Source organism: Miscanthus floridulus, chromosome 8 (assembly GCF_019320115.1).
Source record: "Miscanthus floridulus cultivar M001 chromosome 8, ASM1932011v1, whole genome shotgun sequence".
NCBI lineage: Eukaryota > Viridiplantae > Streptophyta > Magnoliopsida > Poales > Poaceae > Miscanthus > Miscanthus floridulus.
Window position 1 is genome coordinate 46,399,914 of NC_089587.1, and position 22,067 is coordinate 46,421,980.

At 43.6% G+C, this 22,067-nt stretch overlaps 1 protein-coding gene across 1 annotated transcript; it reads left to right on the top strand.

The window, feature by feature from the left end:
- Positions 1-13,748: 13,748 nt before the first annotated feature.
- Positions 13,749-18,422, top strand: LOC136471873 (uncharacterized). Its single transcript, XM_066469622.1, has 3 exons — positions 13,749-13,990; positions 14,098-14,294; positions 17,928-18,422. The coding sequence occupies exons 1-3, from the start codon at positions 13,877-13,879 to the stop codon at positions 18,214-18,216; spliced, it is 600 nt and encodes a 199-aa protein (XP_066325719.1). The 5' UTR covers positions 13,749-13,876; the 3' UTR covers positions 18,217-18,422.
- Positions 18,423-22,067: the final 3,645 nt, after the last annotated feature.

Here is a 22,067-nt window from a genome sequence, read left to right on the forward strand (position 1 = left end):
AGCAGAGAGGTCAGAATTTTAGGGGACCACAGAAGCCTTACAAGATGGCAGTACAGTCTAACAAGGCAGCCGCAACTGTGGTATAGGGTAGTTCCAAGGGAGGTGTGGGATCTGCTGGTACAGTAAGGGGGCCCTGCTACAATTGTGATCAACCTAGTCACTTCTCAAGGTTCTATCCTTATCCACCCAAGAAGAAGCAGCAGACCTATCCTGCTTGGGTGCATAGTATGACTATGGATGAGATTCCTGAGGGAGAGCCCATAACCACTGGTAAGTTTCCTATCAACCAAAACCCTACAGTTGTTCTATTTGATTCTGGATCATCGCATTCTTTTATGAGTCAAGCATTTGCACGGAAACATGAACAACTATGCACAGAATTGGGTTATGGTTACCGTATAAGTTCAGCAGGGGCTGATGTTTTGACCAATCGAATAGTTTGAGGGGCAACTCTTGAATTAGGTAGCAGAAAGTTTCAAGTGAACTTGATAGTTATGCCTGGACTAGTTCTGGATGTCATTATAGGGATGAATTGGATGAAGGATTAGGGAGCAGTTATAGATACTGAAAGTCGGGTACTTACCCTTAAGGATCCCCTAGGTGAGGGTACTTTCCAAGTACCATTGCCTTGGAGAACAGACCTTATAAGTGTGACATGTGCTACTGAAGTTATTCCTATTCATCAGATTCCGGTAGTATGTGAGTTTCTGGATGTATTCCTGAATGAGCTACCTGGTCTTCCGCCAGATAGGGATATTGAGTTTGGAATTGAGTTAATCCCCAGAACAGCTCCGATTTTAAGGAGACCCTATCGGATGCCTCCAGATGAATTAGTTGAGCTGAAGAAGCAGCTAGAAGAGTTATCGAAAAAGAGGTTTATCCGGCCAAGCAAGTCTGAATGGGGATGTCCTGCCTTGTTTGTGAAGAAGAAGAAAGAGGGCACGTTGAGAATGTGCGTGGATTACAGGCCACTTAACGCTGTAACCATCAAGAATAAGTATCCCTTGCCTCATATTGATGTTCTATTTGACCAGTTAGCCAAGGCTAAGGTGTTCTCAAAGATAGATTTGAGATCCGGTTATCATCAGATCAAGATTAGGCCACAAGATATACCGAAAACTATATTTTCCACCAGATATGGGTTGTATGAGTATCTTGTCATGTCCTTTGGCTTGACAAATGCTCCTGCATACTTTATGTTTTTAATGAATACAGTTTTCATGCTAGAATTGGATAAGTTCGTGGTTGTGTTCATTGATGACATTCTGGTGTACTTCGAGAATGAGAAGGATCATGAAGAGCATCTAAGAATTGTCTTGACTAAACTTAGAGATCATAAGCTATATGCTAAGTTTAGCAAATGCGAATTCTGGTTGAAGAAAGTTCCTTTCCTTGGTCACATTCTATTAGAAAATGGAGTTTCAGTCGATCCAAGTAAGGTGCAAGAGGTTATGGATTGGAAGGCACCGACCACAGTTCCTGAGATTAGAAGTTTCTTAGGATTAGCCGGTTACTATCGTCGTTTTATACCGGACTTCTCGAAGATTGCCAAGCCGATGACAAGTCTGCTACAAAAAGATCACAAGTTCATGTGGACAGAGGAGTGTGAAGCAGCTTTCCACACCTTGCGGAAACTGTTGACCACTGCTCCTGTTCTAGCACAACCGGATATTGAGAAACCATTTGATGTGTTTTGCGACGCATCAAAAACTAGATTGGGCTGTGTAATGGATATGGGGATCCCGATCTTTCGTCAGGTTCAAGATAAACAACGATTTGTTCGGAGAGCGACACACTAATCCGGTTTCAGATCACAAAGACTCGAACCCTGCAACCTTAGCACCACGTCTCCTCTGGTTATCAACCGTGTCACAATCCGGTTGACCTCGCTAGGAAGGCTAATCCCTGCTGTGAATCGAAGAACACAAGCAAGAATAAGATAAAAATCAACTCAAATAAAGTGACAATTACAGATGAATGATTAAGCACTCGAAGTTGGGGTCTTGCAAACCGATAATGGCGACAGTTCAATAATAGATTGATCTAAAACAAAACCCAAAACCTAATTTAGGTGGTGGCTACTGATTATATAGCCTAAGGGACGTCCAAGGATCCCTCTTCACATCCTAAAGGTGTCCCAACACGTTACAAGGCCCAACGGCCCAAAAGACGACGACGCAGCGCCGTGACAGATTTTGGATGTCAACTTGTTTCGACGATTCCCATTGATTTTGATGGAATTTTGATGTGCGACCACTTCCATTGGTTTCCTTATGAAATTATCTTTCCATCCATATGTGGATCATCAAAAACGGAGTTCGAATACGTCATGGGCGTCCATTTTATTGCAGACTGGTCCCGACGGCCGAGGCAGACTCGAACTCGGATTGGACCGGGCCTCTGGCTTGGCTTGGATGTCCTTGCTGGCCTCCTAAGGTGGTGGCCAAGGAGGAGGACGTCCAAAGCCATCTCTTAGGCATTCTCCATCTTCTTGGGCATGCTCTAACTTGGGCCTGGGTCTCAAGGATGTCTAACAAGCCCATAACGACAGTGTAGCTCCTGCCAGAAATAGCGACAGAATATCACTGTTCGCCTAAACGGCCGTTTAGCCCGTTTACACACCGTTTAAACACTACACGGTGGTACACCGTTTCCATTTAATCGGTTGTTTTGACCGTTTAAACGGCCGTTTTTCCCGTTTAAACACACGTTTTGTCCAAATAATGGGCTAAACGGTAGGTGACCGACTGTTTACCGTTTAGCGTTTAGGATAACACTGCAGAATATATTGGTGATTTGGAGGCCTTGATGACATGATATTGAGATGGAACTAGATCTATTTGAAAGCTTATCAAACAAGCTTTCCATCAAGTGCTCATTGACCTCGATCGCACTCTGGATGGATGAGTTATGGCCTTCCCAATGAGGCACTATCGGGCTACCGACGAACCAAAAGTTCAACTTTGATGAACTTCCATTATGAAACACATTTGAACCTACAATCAAATAGTGACATGTAGATGTGGAACCAAGTGAATTATAACAAAAGCCACTATGCAAATGTAGGAATGAGTGCACCTTATAATCATTGTTCGTATCTGAAGGTGCCATGTTTTCATCATCCTCCCCTTCTTGACAACAAACCATCCTCGGTATGAGCTTAGCTGGTGGACAAGTTGTCGGTAGTAGCCAACATTGCTCCCCTTCTTGAAATTTAACCTGTTGCCTCATTACAAAACTTGGGGATTTCGACATGACAACATTATCGCTATTGGTGCCCGCTAGTTGATCATATTTTTGTACAATGAAAGGAGATTTCAGAGTTGAACAAATATAGACACGATGCACCATATACTCCCCTTTACAATTATATTTGCCAATAAAGTGACATGTACATCTAGATAACCATGGCAATCCTACACAATTAAATTTCTCCTCCAAACTACTCAGAGCACATAGTGTTTCAAACTCAATATACCCCAAAGTATTTAGAGAAGACAACAATTTTAGTTCATCTTGTTCAGTGGCAATTGGAAGCAATTATTTATTTTTAGCACAAGTATTTTTTCCAAAACAAAAGAATCATTCTCATTCACTGGTTGTGGTACATTAATAATCATATCACTATCACACAACTCTTCTCTATCGCAAAGATCAGTAGAACATTCGCCATGTGTCAAAGGTAAATCAATAGAAGATTTTAGTATAGAATTATTAGCATCATTGGTGAAAAAAATCAGCACATCAAGAGAGCTCTTACCTGATACATTTACCTGTTCTTTCTCAGTCACCTTGTCCTCTTTTTGGGATACATGCTGCAAAATATTAGTTCCAACAAGAGGCAAAGCACTATCTCCATTTTGTAAAAATTCAGATTTAGATGACGGTATTGTAACATCTGAAATAGCCCATTCTTTTCTAAAAGGCTCATTTTTTCTTCTCTCTGCTCTTATGATATCTTCTCTTAAAATTTTAGTAGCAGTCATAGATATAAAAGTAATTTTTCTACCATTATATCTGAGCAAATATTTATTAGTAGTTGTGCTGTGCAAAACATTATTTTTAGATATCTATGGCTTGCCTAGCAATAATTGACATGCTTGCATAGGTACTATGTCAAATTCTGCGCTGTCCTTATAAAGACCAATTGAAAACTCAATACAAGCAATTTTAGTTACCTTTATCTTATCCCAAGAATTTACCCATTGCATGCAATATGGATATGGATGTGGCTGTGTGGTCAGACCAAGCTTCTCAACTATCTCTAAGCTTGCAAGATTGTTGCAAGTCTCACTATCAATCATAACACGACAACGTCGTTCCTTCACAACAAAGTATGTTTGGAACAAGTTGTTGAACTGGTTTTGCTCTGCCTTCTCCATTTGAGAACTAAGCACGCACTGTGCAAACTCTGTAGTAGATGCGGGAGGTGACGGTGATGACGTTGTTGTAGCAGCGGAGGAGGAAGGTTGTGTGCACGCTCTAGTGACCGCTTTTGCAATTATTTCATCCATCCTTGTAGTCAGTCGGTCCATGATGTCCTGCATTTCACACTTAAAAAGAAACTCGTTGTTTAGCATTGTTAGCAATCAAAATAAATGCCCTATCAACTATTTATGGGTAAGTGGAATCACACTCACACTTCTTACCAAGTTCTTACAAGGTTCTTACCAACGCAAAGCAGTGGACGGTACAACCGGTGGCTGGTTCGTGATACCTATGAGGGTGTGACACCAAGATTGCAAGGGTCTTTTCTATACCGATCTGAAGTATATGTGGAGCTTGGGAGGCACGAAAAAGAACAAATATATATACGTGGCGCACAAGTCAGTGACAGACAACAATATTGAATAAATGTCCAGAGCACTTGTCCTAGTTGCTGGCCTATACGTGTTCCTATCACCAGTTGTGATAAACAAGAGAGGAAACAAGGATGAAAGGAAACAAGTATCAAAGGTAGCAATGGATGTGAACAAGGTAAAAGGTATCACAAACAATAGAGCTATTGAGTGTTCCTTATGTGCTCCTTTTCGATATCTTATATTCTCTTTTACTATTTTTTTCTTTTATTTTTTTGTCCAACCTTTTTTTTCTTGCTTTTGCTCTTTTGATATTTTTTTCTCAGCAAGGAGCACACAAGAATAAACCACAAAAAATTTGAGCTCAATTGAATAAAATATGTGGCCTATAGAAAATTAGGACTGTGCTCTAAAAAGCATACCAAAACTTGTGGGCTCAAAAACTCAATTTTCCTAATCAAATTTCACAAATCTAATTTTTGCAAACCCAGCAATGCTAGGATGAAATAGATCTACAATTTTCTGGCATTCTCCGTAGATATAAAATTTTCTCCGTTTCGAGTTCGGATGCAAAAGTTATGACTATTTTAAGGAAGCTGCTCGAATTAGGGTTTTAGTGGACATAAGATGCAAACCGATGGTGATACGGAATAGCGGCGGGTGAAGGGATCAACACAAACTAGAAAAGCACATAATCTAAACCAGCAATAAGACTTTGACCTAGGACACAAACTCAACAAAGCAGACTCTGAAACTGAATCATGCAAAGGCTATGGCGCGGATGGTTATAGGATAGGAAACAAATATGGCATTGGACTATGGGATAAAAGCAAAAACACTCGAACTAAGGGTAAGATGCGAACTTGACGGTATACCTGAAGCTTTGATACCACTTAATGGATACGGGTCCCGATCTTCCGTCAGGTTCAAGATAAACAACGATTTATTTGGAGAGCGACACACCGATCCGGTTTCAGATCACAAAGACCCGAACCCTGTAACCTTAGCACCACATCTCCTCTAGTTATCAACCGTGTCACAATCCGATTGACCTCGCCAAGAAGGCTAATCCCTGCTGCGAATTGAAGAACATAAGCAAGAACAAGATAAAATACAACTCAAATAAAGTGACAATTGCAGATGAATGATTAAGCACTCGAAGTTGGGTTCTTGCAAACCGATAACGGCGACAGTTTAATGATAGATTAATCTAAAACAAAACCCAAAACCTAATGTAGGTGATGGCTACTGATTATATAGCCTAAGGGATGTCCAAGGATCCCTCTTCACGTCCTAAAGGTGTCCCAACACGTTACAAGGCCCAACGGCCCAAAAAACGACGATGCAGCGCCGTGATAGATTTTGGACATCAACTTATTTTGATGATTCCCATTAATTTTGATGGAATTTTGATGTGGGACCACTTCCATTGGTTTCCTTATGAAATTATCTTTCCATCCATATGCGGATCATCAAAAACGGAGTTCGGATGCGTCCTAGGCGTCCGTTTTATTGCAGACTGGTCCTGACGGCCGAGGCAGACTCGAACTCAGATTGGACTGGGCCTCTGGCTTGGCTTGGACGTCCTTGCTGGCCTCTTAAGGTGGTGGCCAAGGAGGAGGACATCCAAGGCCATCTCTTAGGTGTTCTCCATCTTCTTGGGGCGTGCTCCAACTTGGGCCTGGGTCCCAAGGATGTCTAACAAGCCCATGACAATAGTGTAGCTCCCGCCAGAAATAGCGATAGAATATATTGGTGATTTGGAGGCCTTGCCGATGTGATATTGAGATGGAACCAGATCTATTTGAAAGCTTATCAAACAAGCTTTCCATCAAGTGCTCATTGACCTCGATCGCACTCTGGATGGATGAGTTATGGCATTCCTAATGAGGCACTGTTGGGCTGCCGACAAACCAAAAGTTTAACTTTGATGAACTTCCATTATGAAACACATTTGAAGCTACAATTAAATAGTGACATATACATGTGGAACCAAGTGAATTATAACCAAAGCCACTATGCAAATGTAGGAATGAGCGCACCTTATAATCATTGTTCATATCCAAAGGTGCCATGTCCTCATCACTGTGTTCTTATGCAAGAAGGAAGAGTCATTGCTTATGCCTCACGTCAATTGAGAAAGCACGAGGGCAACTATCCGACACATGATCTTGAACTTGCTGTAGTTGTGCATGCCCTAAAAATTTAGAGACATTATCTACTTGGTAATGTGTGCAATATTTTCATAGATCACAAGAGTCTCAAGTACATCTTTACCCAACCAGAGCTGAACATGAGACAGCAAAGATGGTTAGAATTGATCAAAGATTACAACTTGAATGTGCAATATCATCCTGGAAAGGCCAATGTAGTGGCAGATGCTTTGAGTAGAAAGTCACATTGCTTGAATGTGCAGCCATTACTTGAAGATGGGTTCGATTTGATGCATCCTGCTGTGTTACATAGTATTCAGATTAGTTGCTCTTTGGAGAGTAAGATAATAGAAGGCCGGAAAATAGATAAGGGAATATTCCACATCAAAGAGAAAATAAAAGAAAAGCCGTCTAAGCACTTTAAAGTGGATGAACAGGGCGAGTTGTGGTTCGATGACCGTCTTGTGGTTCCCAAGGATCGAGAGCTTAGGAATAAACTCATGGATGAAGCTCACCTTTCTAAGCTATCTATCCATCCGGGAAGTAGTAAGATGTATCAAGAACTAAGACCTCGTTATTGGTGGACCAAGATGAAGAAAGAAGTTACAGCCTATGTTGCCAGATGCGACACGTGTTGTAGAGTGAAAGCTATTCATATGAAACCTGCCGGTTTGTTGCAACCTTTGTCCGTACCTAGTTGGAAGTGGGATGATATAAGTATGGATTTTATCTCGGGTTTGCCCACTATTCAAAAGGGACATGATTCGATTTGGGTGATTGTGGATCGTCTTACTAAGACCGCTCATTTCTTACCTGTCAAGACAACTTATCGACCACCTCAATATGCCAAGAAGTATATCGCAGAAATTGTGAGGTTGCATGGTATACCAAAGACTATAGTATCTGATAGAGGGCCACAGTTCACAACTCACTTTTGGGAATATTAGCACAAAGGCTTGGGAACTAGTTTGATTCATAGTACCGCTTATCATCCTCAGACAGATGGACAGACTAAACGAGTGAATGCTATTCTAGAGGATATGTTAAGAGCCTGTGTGTTGTCTTCTAGGGGATCATGGGAGTCGTGGTTACCAGTAGCTGAGTTTGCTTACAATAATACTTATCAAGAAAGTATCAAGATGGCTCCATTCGAAGCTTTGTATGGCAGAAAATGTAGAACACCATTGAATTGGGTTGAGCCAGGAGAAAGAAGGTATTATGGCATTGACTTTGTAGAAGAGGCCGAGAAGAAAGTTCATTTTATTCAACAAAATATAAAGGCGGCCCAATCACGTCAGAAAAGTTATGCAGACAGAAGAAGGAGACCCCTTGTATTTGAAGTTGGTGACTATGTTTATCTGAAGGTCACGCCAATGAAGAAGAAATGGTTTGGAGTTCGGAGAAAGCTTATCGCTAGATTCGTAGGACCATACAAGATATTAGAAAGAAGAGGTCCAGTAGCTTATAAGATAGAGTTACCTGAGACAATGAGTACCGTATTTCTAGTTTTCCATGTATCGTAACTCAAGAAGTTTTGCGTGTTCCGAAGGAAAGAATAGAACCTCAGGGCATCAAACTTAAATCAGATTTGGTGTATCGTGAGCAACCGGTCCGTGTGTTAGACACTAAAGAACGTGCTACTTAGAATAGTGTGGTGAAAACATACAAGATACAGTCGAATCACCATGATGAGGGAGATGCAACTTGGGAAACGGGAGAATATCTACAAAAAGCTTATGAAGATTTTTATAACAAATGGTTCATAACCCAAATCTCGGGACGAGATTTTTATAAGGGGGGAGGGCTGTAGCACCCCAATGCTATGCAAGCATTTAGGCACTGCAAATCATGCATATTATGCATCATCAATGATCCTAAGTATCCATGCCTAATCATGTAAATAATAACTGAAACCATGCTTCGAAACATATGAAACATGCTCGTGAAACATGAATGTTGCATACACTTGTTTAGAGTTATTTTGCCCTAATTATTCTTGCTATGTTAGTAAAACATGTTTGGCTATAATTGTAAATCATCTAAAATTATTTAGCATAATTTTTGGAGCAAAGTTTGTATTCAAACTTTTGACAAAATATGAATTTGAAATTTTTATTGAAAATGGTAAAAAATCCTCCCTATTTAGCTTTTACTTCCCAATTCAAAATCTATGCAAAATTTTTAGTTGGTCCCTAAAGCAAAGTTGTAGAGGATTAAATTCTAAGCAACTTTTATTTTTGGGCCATTTTCAAAAGAAGTCATTTTCTTGCTCAAAAGGGTATTTGAAAACTGATATTTGAAAATTCATTGAAAATAGAATTTGAAAAATTGTTTCTCTCCTTTAATGGGCCGCCGCCTCACTTCTGGCCCACCAGCTGATGCCGGCCCAACGATCCACCCTGCGCCGTGCCTTCGCCTCGGCCTAGCCCACCTCGCGCGCTGGCTTCCTTCTTCCCCCGCGCGCGCGTACGCATCCGACCGCGTCAAGCACACCGCGCCGCGTGGCGAGCGCATGCCGGTGACGCCGGCCGGGTGGCGTCCCATGGCCCCCGCAAGCAAGCGCGCCTCGCCGTTTTCAAGCCACCATAGCTCCGCTTCTCCCTGCACTCCTCATTTCCTCTCCCGTGCCGCGTCTCTGCCTCGCCCCGCACCGAGCTCTGCTCGTGCCGCCATCGCCACCGTAGCCCCACCGGCGAAATTGGCCGCCGGTCATCCACCATTGCCCGCAATCGAGCACACGTCGCTCTGCCTTGCTCCCCAGCACCTGGTGCTCGCTGCAGGGACACCATTTGAGCAAGGTATAGCGGCCTTGCGTGTTTTCACCGCCGTCAGTCGTGGCGCCGCCGCGCTTGACCTCGCCGTGGAAGAGCTTCCCCCGTCCCTTCTCCATCCCCTTGGGTAACCCGCTCGGGTTCGCCATCTTCTTGCGGACCCAGCGCTCACACCTGTTTGCCCGATCGTGGTCGGCAACGGCCGCCGGCCCGCTGGCAGCGGTCGCACCGCCGTGGCACCTGGAACGTCGGCGTGGCGTGGCGTCTCGCCTCGGTCGAGCTGGGCCAGGACGGCTTTGGGCCGGAGCCCCAAGCCGGGCCGTCGCCCTTCCCCTTCGCTTGGTTGCGCAGGCCGAAAGTGGCTGTGGGGCAGTCGTTCCCATGGGCCGGCCCAGTAGTAATAGGAAAATTGTTTTCGGTTTTTCTTTTATTATTTGGGAAGAGAAATACTTTGAAAATGTTTGTGTACTCATTTTGGCTCCAAATTTGTTGAAACAAATTTTTTTGTGTTCCTTGTCACTAGATCTACATGACAAAATTATTGCATGTTATTTTTGAGATACTTTTCTGTAGAGCTTTAATTAATTCTTGATATTGCTGATATCTTGTAAAATATGTAGCGAACCCTATATGTATCAGAAAAATATGCTTCTAAGTTTGTTACTCTTCTTGTGTAATGTGCTTCCTAGAAAAAATATATGCCATGCATGTCCTGTAGAAAAATTGTGAGGTGTAGTTCAAGTGCCTTTAATGGCTGATTTTTGTTATTTTTGCTAAAGAGCAAAATTTGTATAAAATATGCATGTGATAAATTTTGTACAGTGGTTATTTACTGTTTAGAACCTAGGAAAAATACTAAATCTATTGTTTGACACTTTTCACAATACAAAGTATTTTCATGTTCATAATTATTCCATAGCTTGTCATTTTTGTGTAGGCTATTCCACTTATCCAAATACCATAAAAATCTGATGGTAGACTACTTAGGGTAGTACTGTGCTATGGTAATTTTCTAAGATTTTTCTAAACTATAAAAATAGATGTTGCTATTCAAACCTATTATTAATTAGGGTTTAATCAAATATTGCTTTATGTATGATTAAGAAATTAGTGAAGCTTTGGTGTATCTTTGAAGAATTTAATGAGATGTGTTGACTTAGCATATTAGTAGTAGAAGAGAATGTAGTAGATGACATGTGCTTGTAGTACATGTTCTTGGATGATGTTGACTACCTTGCATTCAAGCATATCCACTGTGTTCATTTTATCCGATGCACCTTTTGCATAAGCACTTACGCACCTGCATCATACAGGATCGCAAACCAAGAGCCCAGTCATCATACCCGAGGAGCCTGAGAAGCAGCTCGAGGTGCAGCCGCAGGAAGTGACCGAAGCAGACGAGGAGGACGTTGAGGAACTTTCGGAGTGTCCCGATCACCGCCCGAGCTTTTTCGAGAGAAGCAAGCCCCGGAGCATTTTTCTCTCTGGTTTGCAATTATTAATTAAATGCTTTACTTTAATTGATGCATTATGTTCAGAGGTTATTTGCAACCGTTACTACATTATACCTTGCCTACCTTTGTTATACTATATCCTTGTTACCCTAGTATCCGCAGTCGAGTCAATGCTTAGCTGGCTTAGATCGGTAGAAGTTGGGTGATTTTCTGTTACCTGCGAGCTATAGGTGGTTACCTGGATCTACTTGGATAACTATGTAATCATGGTATAACTAAGTGTTAATTGAAGTTGAGACCGGACAGAGACTTATAGAGTTTCGGACTGTAGTGCTTTCCGTCTGTGTCGATTAAGGACCGATCGTTGTTGGACCTTAGGTCATGTTGAACGCATGTCTTACATTTAGTTGGCCGAATAAAGTACCTTTCGACCGCAAAGCTGGGAGATTATTCGGGCCGAGTAGATTGCCCACAGCGCACTGTACCGGAGCAGGTGTGGTAGGACACGGGGGCGCGATGATAAGACCAAAGGGCAGTCGGTCGGCCCCCGGGTACATGTGGTTCCTGGCAAACTCGAGATTTTTCTGGATAGTTGACTCGGTGATCGATACCTCACTTTAGCGGGTGAGTGAGGTTTGTGTTAGGAATAAATCACCAGCTGGTTAGGAATCGATTCGAATCGCCATCGCTCCTGGATAGTGAGCACTTGACTTGAGTGACTTCATCGTAGTAATGTTGATGGAACACTTGGACAGTTATAATGAATATGACATTATGGAAGTTGTTAATAATCTTGGTTATCATTATTTGCTTAATCACATGCTTGCTCTAGTATAGGTGCAAATGTGGTCGACAAGCTAATAATAATTAACTTGACAATAATGCTTTTGTAAAGGTTCTTGAAATGCTAAAAATGGCTCTTTTTGCAAATAAGTCAGCTATCCTACTATAAAGCTCTTCATAATCCTTGGTGTCACTTTATTTTCGGTTATGTCGGGTAAGTCTAGCTGAGTACCTTCTCGTACTCAGGATTTTATTCCCCCTTGTTGCAGATGGGCAGATGTATTACGGCTACTGTATTAACTGCCTTTATCCTGCGATGGGTGATGCTTAGGACCATGGGCATGGTCATTCCTTACGTCTCGTCTGATGCTTTTGTTGGAGATGATCATTAGCTGGCACTGTATTTGAACTCCGTGTGAGTGTGTGTGGTTTGAACAAATGGCTTCCGCTACTTCTATTTGAACTCGTTTTGTAATAACTATGTTTAAACTCTGATGTATCTGTGATGCGAACTTTTATGTAATATGTGATGGTGACCGCTAAACTTATTACGATCTTGGCTGGTATGTGAGTTGGTTTGAAATCCTTCGTGATTTCACGGACTACCGGGTTATACGGGCTTAAGTTTGCTAAATCATCTGCTCTGACGGATGATTTTCTTACTTAATTTCGTATAATTAGTCGATTCTGTTACATCCACTAGATAAATCCGATGGCTAACCATAGCCACATGTAACACCAACATAGTATCTCTTTCTCTGGTGATGTTGCAGACACGCTTGATATAACTCAATCCTAACAGTACTTGCCATCCATTTGGCACTAAATACCTCAGAGACCGAGTTAAACAAACAAGTCTGTCGAACACACCACCAAGTTAAACAATCAAGGCCAACAGCAAGTAAGGGGATGTTTAGATCCGGCAAATAAATTACATAATCCGTCAGTATCCCATGAGACGAATTTTTTGAGCCTAATTAATCTGTTAGTAGCACATGTTTACTGTAGCAAAATATTGTCAAATCATAGACTAATTAGGCTCAAAAAATTCGTCTCACAAATTAGTCGCAAACTATGTAATTACTTTCGTAATTAGTCTATATTTAATACTCCGTACATGTGTCCAAATATTTAATGTGACAACGACTAAAATTTAAGGGGAGAATAAACACCCCCTAGCTCCACGAAAAATGGCCAGCAACCGGTAAATAGCACCAGCGACCCACCGCGTGTCGTTCCAGAAGCGCCAGTGCTGGTGCACGGCGGAGGTTTGTGCAGAGCGTGAGCTGGGCTGGCTGCAGGTGCGCAAGGAGGATCAGAACGACAGCGAGCGGGAGGGAGAATCGCGTCGCAGGAGATCTGGATGAGCTAGCTAGACTGAAACTCGACGGGCTCAGTGTCACGGTGTGTGTGTCAACCGGTTTCATCACCACTCGTGCAAGTCGAGTTTCATCGAAACTCTTCTCTCTCTTCTCGTTAATATCCCCTCACCTCAGTAATTTTGCTGATGCGTCACAGCATTAATTAGAAATAAAACTTCTTTAAAACCCTCTGAGACTGGCCTAAAACGTACAGTCAACATCATTGCTAACTAAAAAGAAACCCTGCTTCCTAGAAAAGGCACCACAGATAGCTATAGAATCAAAAGGTGAAGAAATAAATAAAAGGAGAAAAAAATAAGAGAAAAAGCTTATATACTTATTCAAAAGAAAAATAAAGGAGAAAAAGGTACCTGGCCGTACACCGGCACACGAGACAGCCACCCCAAAACGCGGATTGATGATGATATCTTGGTGGCCGACGAGCGGGGCCCGACCACTCTCTCCTCCCACTCCCACTCCCACTCCCACTTCCCCTACCAGTGAAGGAAGAGACAGCTCTCCGCCGACGCCGCCGCCGGAGTTCGATACTGACTGATGGGTGGCTTCGGGACCTCGCGCCCTGCCTCCATCGCCCTCTGCGCCTTCCTCATCTTCCTCAACCTCTTCGCCTTCCTTCTCGCCGTCGGCGCCGAGCGCCGCCGCAGCACCGTACGCGACCCCTTTCTCTCTCTCCCTTCGCTCCGGTCCCTCTGCATCTCCTCCGCTCCTACGCTACGCGCGTCGCTGAGATCTTCCTGCTCGATGCCTCGATGCAGGGGAAGGTGGTGCCGGACGAGTACGACGAGCGGTCCTACTGCCTCTACGACACCGACGCCTCCACGGTCTACGGCGTCTCCGCTTTCTTCGTGCTCCTGCTCCAGCAGGCCGTTGTCACCGCCGCCACGCGGTGCCTCTGCTTCGGCCCCGTGCTCTCCTCCCGCGGCTGCGCCGTCACCGCATTCGTCCTCTCCTGGTGCGTGACTTAAACCCTAGACCCGCACCTAAACCCCGCATTTTCCCCCTTCTTTCTTCTTTCTTTGATCTGTATGTAGCGTCATGGGCTGATGACGCGTGCCACGGCCTGTAGGTTAGATTGATCCGTAGATTTGGTTCAATTTCAGTACATTTGTTTCTCGGGTTAGGCACATGTGCATACGCTTGAGGATTGCAAATCCGAATCTGTTTGTGCAGTAGCCTCCATGGTTGCCTTTTGTAAGCTTCATTTGGAGGCAGATAGTTTTTCTTTGAAATTTTAAGATGTGGGGGCTAAGAGGTTTAGTTGTTTTCAGTAGTAGTTGTTCCTGCTTTGCTAACTAACAAACTGTTGTGTTCTATGTATGATTCAGACACAACTTGTTTCTGTTATTGAGTCCTTGCTAGTGAAAATAATCAAGAATGCACTGCTTATTTTCAATATGCTAGAACAACAGTAATGAACTTACTGATGAATAGTTTAGCAACATAGGCTTGGAGCTGTTTACCAGTTTTACCTCTACCATTAGTGCAAGAGCAGCGGAAGCAATTTCTCCATAATCATTTGATAATACTGTAAATGTAGTTTTGTAATGCTGCCATGGTGCATTCATTAACGAAATTATTTATTTGAATTCATTATATGGATAGGTCGCACTCATTTGGTTGAATTATATGGACCTGTAACGGCTTATTGTGGGTCCAAATGATGAATGGCAGTTATGCAATTATGGATGAATTATCAGCATAGGCTTGTAGTTGTTTACCTGTTTTGGTTGTTCCATTACTGCAAGAGCAGTGGAAGGGCTATGTACTCACAAGTATAGAGCAGATTCTACAAAATCATTTGATAATACTGTCAGTGTACTTCCAAAATTCTCGAATGGCTTATACATTAACGGTAGCATACCGTTGTATTCTTTCAATTAGTTCTATGGACAAGTGGCACTCTGCTGGTTCAATTATATGGACCTCCATCCTACCGCAGTACAGCTCTTTATGTGTCCAAATGGTGAATGATTTATGTAGCATACCAATACACATTTAGAAGAGAAGAGTAACGTCAATTGGTCTAACATTATGAAATCAGTGTTTCTGGGGAAGCATATTCCACTAGATTCTTCAGTGGCTGATGGTGCATCCAAATTTATCTCTGCTTTAGCTTATCTCATTTTTCCAAGATACTTTTTCCCCAACCCATTGCTTTTGTTATGTATGTGACATGCCTGCTATCAGCATGTTAATGGGTGCCTTTGATGTGCCTTCAGATTGTTCTTTTCTGTTAAATGCATGCTAGTTGTGATTTAGGTTTGAGGAGTTATGCGAGTAATGTTTGATAAAACTCAAAAAATATAAATTTTAAAGATTAGTACTCAATGAAATATTTTTCTCTTGATAATTTGAAGAAATATCACTATTTATTAATATGTATCTCAATGTGAAAACTATGAACTGCCAATCACCATAACAGTTGTATTGTTTTTCACATTAATAATCTGAGTCCCTCAAGCCTGCTTAACTTCATCTTTAATGGAATTTTAATCAAAGTTATGAGCCATCTTTATCAGTAGTCTTTTACATATATTACATATCATGTATCTCCCAACCCTTTTCTTGTGTGGTATTGATTGGTGGCGATGCCTGCTGCTTATAAATTAGTGACCGCTGTTTGCTATGTACTGCACACCTTTTGTGAAACCAAAACAATCACAGAAAATTTCAGATGTTTTTGTTAAGAGTAATCTCTACTACCTAGGGCCTCTGTTTGGAATGCAGAAATGAAAAACACCAAAAAGGAAGAAAACACAGGAATAGGAAAGAAGTGTAGTGGCCAAACAGATGATTGGAGAACATAGGAATTAGAAGAGCTGGTGTTTGGGATGCAGGAACAAAAAGAGCATTGGAAAAAATTGGAATTAATGGGAAACTTGTTTGCTTGGACTCGATGTGATTTTCATTCTTAAGTCATGATGCACATCCGTGAAGGATTGAACACTTCTTCCATCTCCTTTCTGCTGCTTTCACTCTAGTTTCTTCCATTCTTGATCTTATTATTTCTTCCCCCAAGTCTAGTCTCTCTCCTCCACCTGGGCACAATCACACTCAGCCCACGCGCAGCCACCTTGGACCACTCCCAACTGACAAGGGAAGATCGTCTATGTTGTTCCATTCAGGATGGTCCACATAACACTCTGTAGGCGCTTGGTTGGTGTGGAAGACGGAAGATGAGAAGAGGCTGCGATGCACTTGATGGTGCAAATCAATTTAGCAGTATGGATCTTGCTTTGATGCTGTTTCTTGTATGTTCACCTCTGTTTTCTCTCTCCAGCGCGTGTCCACCTCAAGCATCTGAAAAAACTTTGGGTCTGGGCAAATGTTTTAGTTGCATTCTGCAAAGGGAACTGATCCTTTGTGGAGGAATGGTGATATTCATTCCTCCAATCCAAACTGCACATTCCAATGATCCAAACAGGGCCTTAAAACATTCAAGTTGATGCTGATGATTTGCCTGCCATCACCATCACTCTGCCCCTAAACTTCTTAACCCAACCTTTGCCATTGAGTCTGATTATTGGGAATTTGTTGACTGTCTTATTTCACTTTGATGGTTTTGTCATTTTTCTGTGACACTATTATCACATGAATTGTTTATGCACATGTAATTGTTTGATTTTTTATGCCTTTGCGATACACGGGCTTTTTGCTAGTTTTGAAAATTATCGTAGTTGTAAGAAACCTCAAGCTGCTTGGCTGGTGGCACCAAATCTGAGGTTTTGGCCAGACCTCAAAAAGTTTAGCAAACCTACCCTAATAAAGTTAGCCTACACCTGACCATATTGCATCTCTTGAGTCCTTAATGGGAGGATCCACATTAAAAGCTTTCTCCATTATGATCCAATCATCCCGGTGATCTCTATTCTGGCTCCAGCAAACTGTTGTTTGATTAAGGTAGGGGGTTTTCTGAAACCTTGTTGCTTTAAAGCCTGATGTGAAGCGTCAGTAACAAAAGGAAATCTAGGTTTTCTGCACTATGATTATTAGACAAGTTTGGTTCTGAAGTTTCATCACTGTGATCATAGTCTTTATTCTTCAAAAATCTTGGTATTCAGAACTAGGACTGTAGTTTCCAGATTCGCTATTAACTCCCACTAGTGGATCCCTCTTTGGCATGCAAACCCGTCTGAATGTCTTTCTTGTATATGTGGAAACATTTGTAGTTGGTGTACAGGTACATTGTTTGAAGAATGCTTGCAATAATCAAAATTTGCTGCGGGACACTTATTTTTGTGCCTTTTGCTCTAGGACAACTATTGTGGAAATCAGCCAGTGGACATTATCTTCTGTTTTCATACATTGGCTATTGGGCACAATTCAGTGCCCTTCTGCACACGTTTGTTGTTCCAGAATACTAAATTGTGTCCTGCAGAAATTTTCCCACGATACATGCCTTCCTGATACAGAATTTAGTTGAAAAATATATAAGCTTAATTTTGTACATGGGCGTTTTTTTATTAGGTCAGATGTAGAATTCTTTTTATTAAGTCAGATGTACACATTGGTGCTATTTCCTGAGATCTAAAAGTGCTGTTTGGAAATAACTTTGTCCTTCCATTGTGTTTTCACTTGTTTGCAGGATAACATTTCTCATCGCAGAAGCTTGCCTCTTAGGAGGATCGGTGAGGAATGCAAAGCACACCAAGTATTTAGGTTACTATATGAAGCATGACTTGGTGACCTGCGCCACCCTTCGCAAGGGAGTCTTTGCAGCCGCCGCTGCAATGATGATCATCAACCTCTTGGCGTCCCTTGTGTACTACTGGAGTTACTCAAAAGCCGCGACGGGCGGATTCATGAAGCACGAAAATGAGGTTGGTGTGGGCATGACGGATTACGGCCTTGACAAGGGTGTTTCTGGGCCCTGAGTGAGGAGATGGAATCTTACTGGCGTCTCTGCACTAGGGGTTGCACCTGCGGTATGATATATCGTTGAAATGTATGTGCACTAAGTTCTGTTGTTTGCCTACGGTGTGAATGATGTACCATGATTGTACTCTGACATGTGTTAGTCAGTGGTGATGTTGTATGGTCGTGATTTATATCTATGAAAAATGTGGTAGCATTAGCTGTACTAGCCGTTGTGCACGACACGGACATGGCTTCCTGCTCACAGCGGTGGTTGTAAAACAGCAGAAATCAGAAAGCGGGACTTCAGCCCTTGTTTAGGTGGAGAAATTTGGATTTTGGGGTTACTGTAGCACGTTCGTTTTTATTTGGCAAATAGTGTTCAAATATGGACTAATTAGGCTCAAAACGTTCGTCTCGCAATTTTTCATCAAACTGTGCAATTAGTTTTTCTTTTCGTCTACATTTAATGCTTCATGCATGGACCGTAAACATTCGATGTGATAGATACTGTAGCAACTTTTTGGAAGTTGGGGTGGAACTAAACAAGGGCTCAATGTTCTTCGCTGTCATTAAATCATGCAAGGTGGTACTGTACTGATTTTGCACTAAAATAGCATCTGTTGCGCATGCAAGGACCGGCTGCGCCTTTTTTTTTTTTTGACAACAAGACCGGCTGCACCTTTATTCGCAGCCTAAAGTTAAGGGTCTGTTTGGATTGTAGGATTTTTGCAGGATTTTTTTAGGGTGTCGTTTCTAAGGAAAGAAAGTACGTGGGTGCGTTTGGAACAAGGGAAAGGAGATTTCCGTTCCGGAGGAAAGGAAACGAGCTACGTGCATTTCATAGGAAAAAAAACATCCGGTTAGAACCAATGGAAATCTCGCTGGCGCTTATCACGGCTGCAAGCGCTCTTTCCGCCTTATGATTCCTATGTTACGAATTTCTGCGTTCCAAACAGCCTAAATTTTCTGTTCCCGTGTTTTGAAATCCCATAGTTTTTCACTTTTTATCGTACCTTATTCCTACGTTTTTTTCCCTATTTCTACGTTTTGGATTCATTCATTCTAAACATGCCCCAGTGCTGTTTCCATCCTAGTAGTACCTCCGGGGCATGTGTATACTTGGGGAAATTTACTGCACATAGTGATAGTTTACGTTGACATAGCACAAAAGAAGTACTTGCAATATTGTCGACAGCACAAAAAATTGCCCTAAAAAAATTTTAAACATGTTAACCACTCATCGGGATCATGAATATAAGTGAGTTGGAGTCAGCTGCCATAATTTTCTTTTATTGCACTCGTCAGGATTTGAGTACGAGATATTTGGATGCATCGATCAATTTAACTCAAAAGTTTAAGATACTACATTGAGGTATGTGATTGTTATGTTAAGTTTTTTTATGGTAAAATTAGTTGGTGCATGGAAAACAATATACTGTCAGTACCCAGCGTCTTGAGTTTGAATTCTGGCGGATGCAATTACATAAAATAATTACACTTAACTTGTACTTTTTTCGTGTTCGAAGCCCCGGTGGATGCAATTAAATAAGGGGGGTGTTTGAAACTGCTCCACTCCACGTTCTTCAGCGTCCGCTCCACGTTTTTTAGCCAAACAGGTTTAGCTCCACGCATTCCACAAACTCTAGGTGTCGAGGTTATGATACCCCGGGTATCTTAAGACACCGATTAGTTAGCTTCACGGGCGGCCCACGACACACAAGCTGGTACAAGCCCGAGCGACCGTGGCCCAACTAAGCTGTGTAGACATGGGCCAAACACCACGATGAGGAGTCGGCCACTACCTCCTCCCTCTCCCTTCACCGCGCGTCGCACCGCACGACCTCTCTTCCGTCCCGACCCCTGAGAAGGGCAAGAGGGGTCGAGTTCCATCAAGTACACCTACCCTAACAAGAACAGGCATGCCTGCTCATTCCGCCAGGACCAAGGGGACAGCAGTCTCGGAGCAGGCGTCGTCCCTGCGCCACACCGCAGACAAGGCAGGACTACCAGGCGGTGATGACAGGTGCAATAACCACCGTCCAAATATGGCCCAACGGGACGGACGTACGACTCCACCCACTATGGGATGGGGCTCACGATAGCGGCCTTGACTTTCAAGACTGCCCAAGCCAATGAAGGCCACGACCCCAAAGTTCGGGATCGTGGCCATTGGCTCCATGAGCAGCAAGACGACTAACGACCCGGGGGAGGCTACCAACTCCTGTTCGACACCCACGGGACATGAGGAGGACAAGACGGAGACCACGTCGCATAGGATGGCCGGTGAACCACCACTGTGCCAACAGTGCCGCCATAACCGGCACAGTAGCACAATGCTACCCCATACCATGATGTGGCACAAAGACCATGACGACAACCACGCCCAGACATGTGCTACATCAAGACAAGACAACATTCCTTGCCGGCCAAGTTAGCTAGGTTCTCTCCCTCAGGCTCATGACCCCTCGGTCGGGAGAACCTATCGCTTTGTACATGGCCTGGCTCCGGACACTATATAAGGGCAGCCAGGGCACCCCTCCAAGGCATCAGAATCTTGAATCCTTCATTCGGGCAGTCCCTTTCCATTCTCCTACCTCTTTCACCCTTCTTGCATACCCCTATTGTAAGAACTTCAGAGCATTCAACAAAGGAACACGTACTCAATCTTCTCTGAGACTAGACATAGGGCTTTGGCCTGAACCAGTACAATTCCTTATGTCTTTTGGATGCTACCATCATCTTCTTGGAGCAACGCAACCATCATACAAATTTACTAATCAGTCGATAAAACATCAACAGTTGGCGCGCCAAGTAGGGGACAGTCGCGCACTCTCATTATTGAGAAGGAAGCGATAGCTCCTCGCACCATTGATGGATTCGCCCATGGAATGGACCCAGCGGCCGCATACATCATGGGAACCCCGAGTATGTTGGCGTCGACGAGCCAGCGCCCACGTTCGCCTTCAGCCCTGGCTAGGTTCTCCACCCTGGAGTCCTAGACTCCATGGCCTACGGCGGACACACTCTCGAAAACGCCTCCTAGTGGCCGCATCCTAGAGTTCACCTACATAGGGGGCCAGCACCCTCTCTTATCACTAGCCATGGCCCGGTCTTCCATCCAAGAAACCCAAGGCACGTGGCTTATGGCGAGCTTGCCCATAGAATGGCCCTTAGTGGCCACATCCTCTTGGGAAACCACGAGATCGCTCGCACTAACGAGTTCACGCCCATTACCAGCTCCTACCCCGTCTAGGCCCTCCACGCTGGATGCCTGGATCCCACGGTAGGACCATGCCCTGAACAGCATATCGTCGTCGACGGGCCACGACAGATCAAAGCGCACACGAGCGACTAAACCATCCACCGCCATACGGCGTCGTCGCAAGTGACCGAACGGCCATCCGGCATCATCCCTCGCAAGGTCAAGCCTGGACCCTAGGCCAGGCCACACGCACCAGACCGGCCATCCGCCACGATGGTATGAACTGTCAATCCTCCCGTGGAGGCGTGTGCATCCGAGGACGCGTGTCCTCCGAACGCGTGCCACGCCGCAATAAGCAGGTCCCACTCACTCTCCATCATAGACGGCAACCACAGCCAGGAGCGAAGAAGCAACGACATCAACGTCGTCGTGGCACGAGGTCTCAGGCGTTAAGATGGTCGAGCCCTCATGACCAAGGGCATCCCTAGGCCAAACACGGAGAAGCTGTCCTCGAGGGCTCGCGAGCCCGCCAAGGACATCAAGACGGCAAGGGTCGGCTCGAGGGATTCTTGAAGTATGACCCGCGCTGGTAAAGCTGGATATCGAGCTGGCTCGGCTCGGCTTGGCTCGGCTCGGTCTGGCTCGGTAGGATAACGAGCTGGCTCG

Bases quoted from the DNA above. Each gene is read 5' to 3' on its own strand.
- LOC136471873 (XM_066469622.1), top strand. From the start codon at position 13,877: ATGGGTGGCTTCGGGACCTCGCGCCCTGCCTCCATCGCCCTCTGCGCC. The intron at 13,991-14,097 runs GTACGCGACCCC...GCCTCGATGCAG, and splicing joins CCGAGCGCCGCCGCAGCACC to GGGAAGGTGGTGCCGGACGA. The intron at 14,295-17,927 runs GTGCGTGACTTA...ACTTGTTTGCAG, and splicing joins ACCGCATTCGTCCTCTCCTG to GATAACATTTCTCATCGCAG.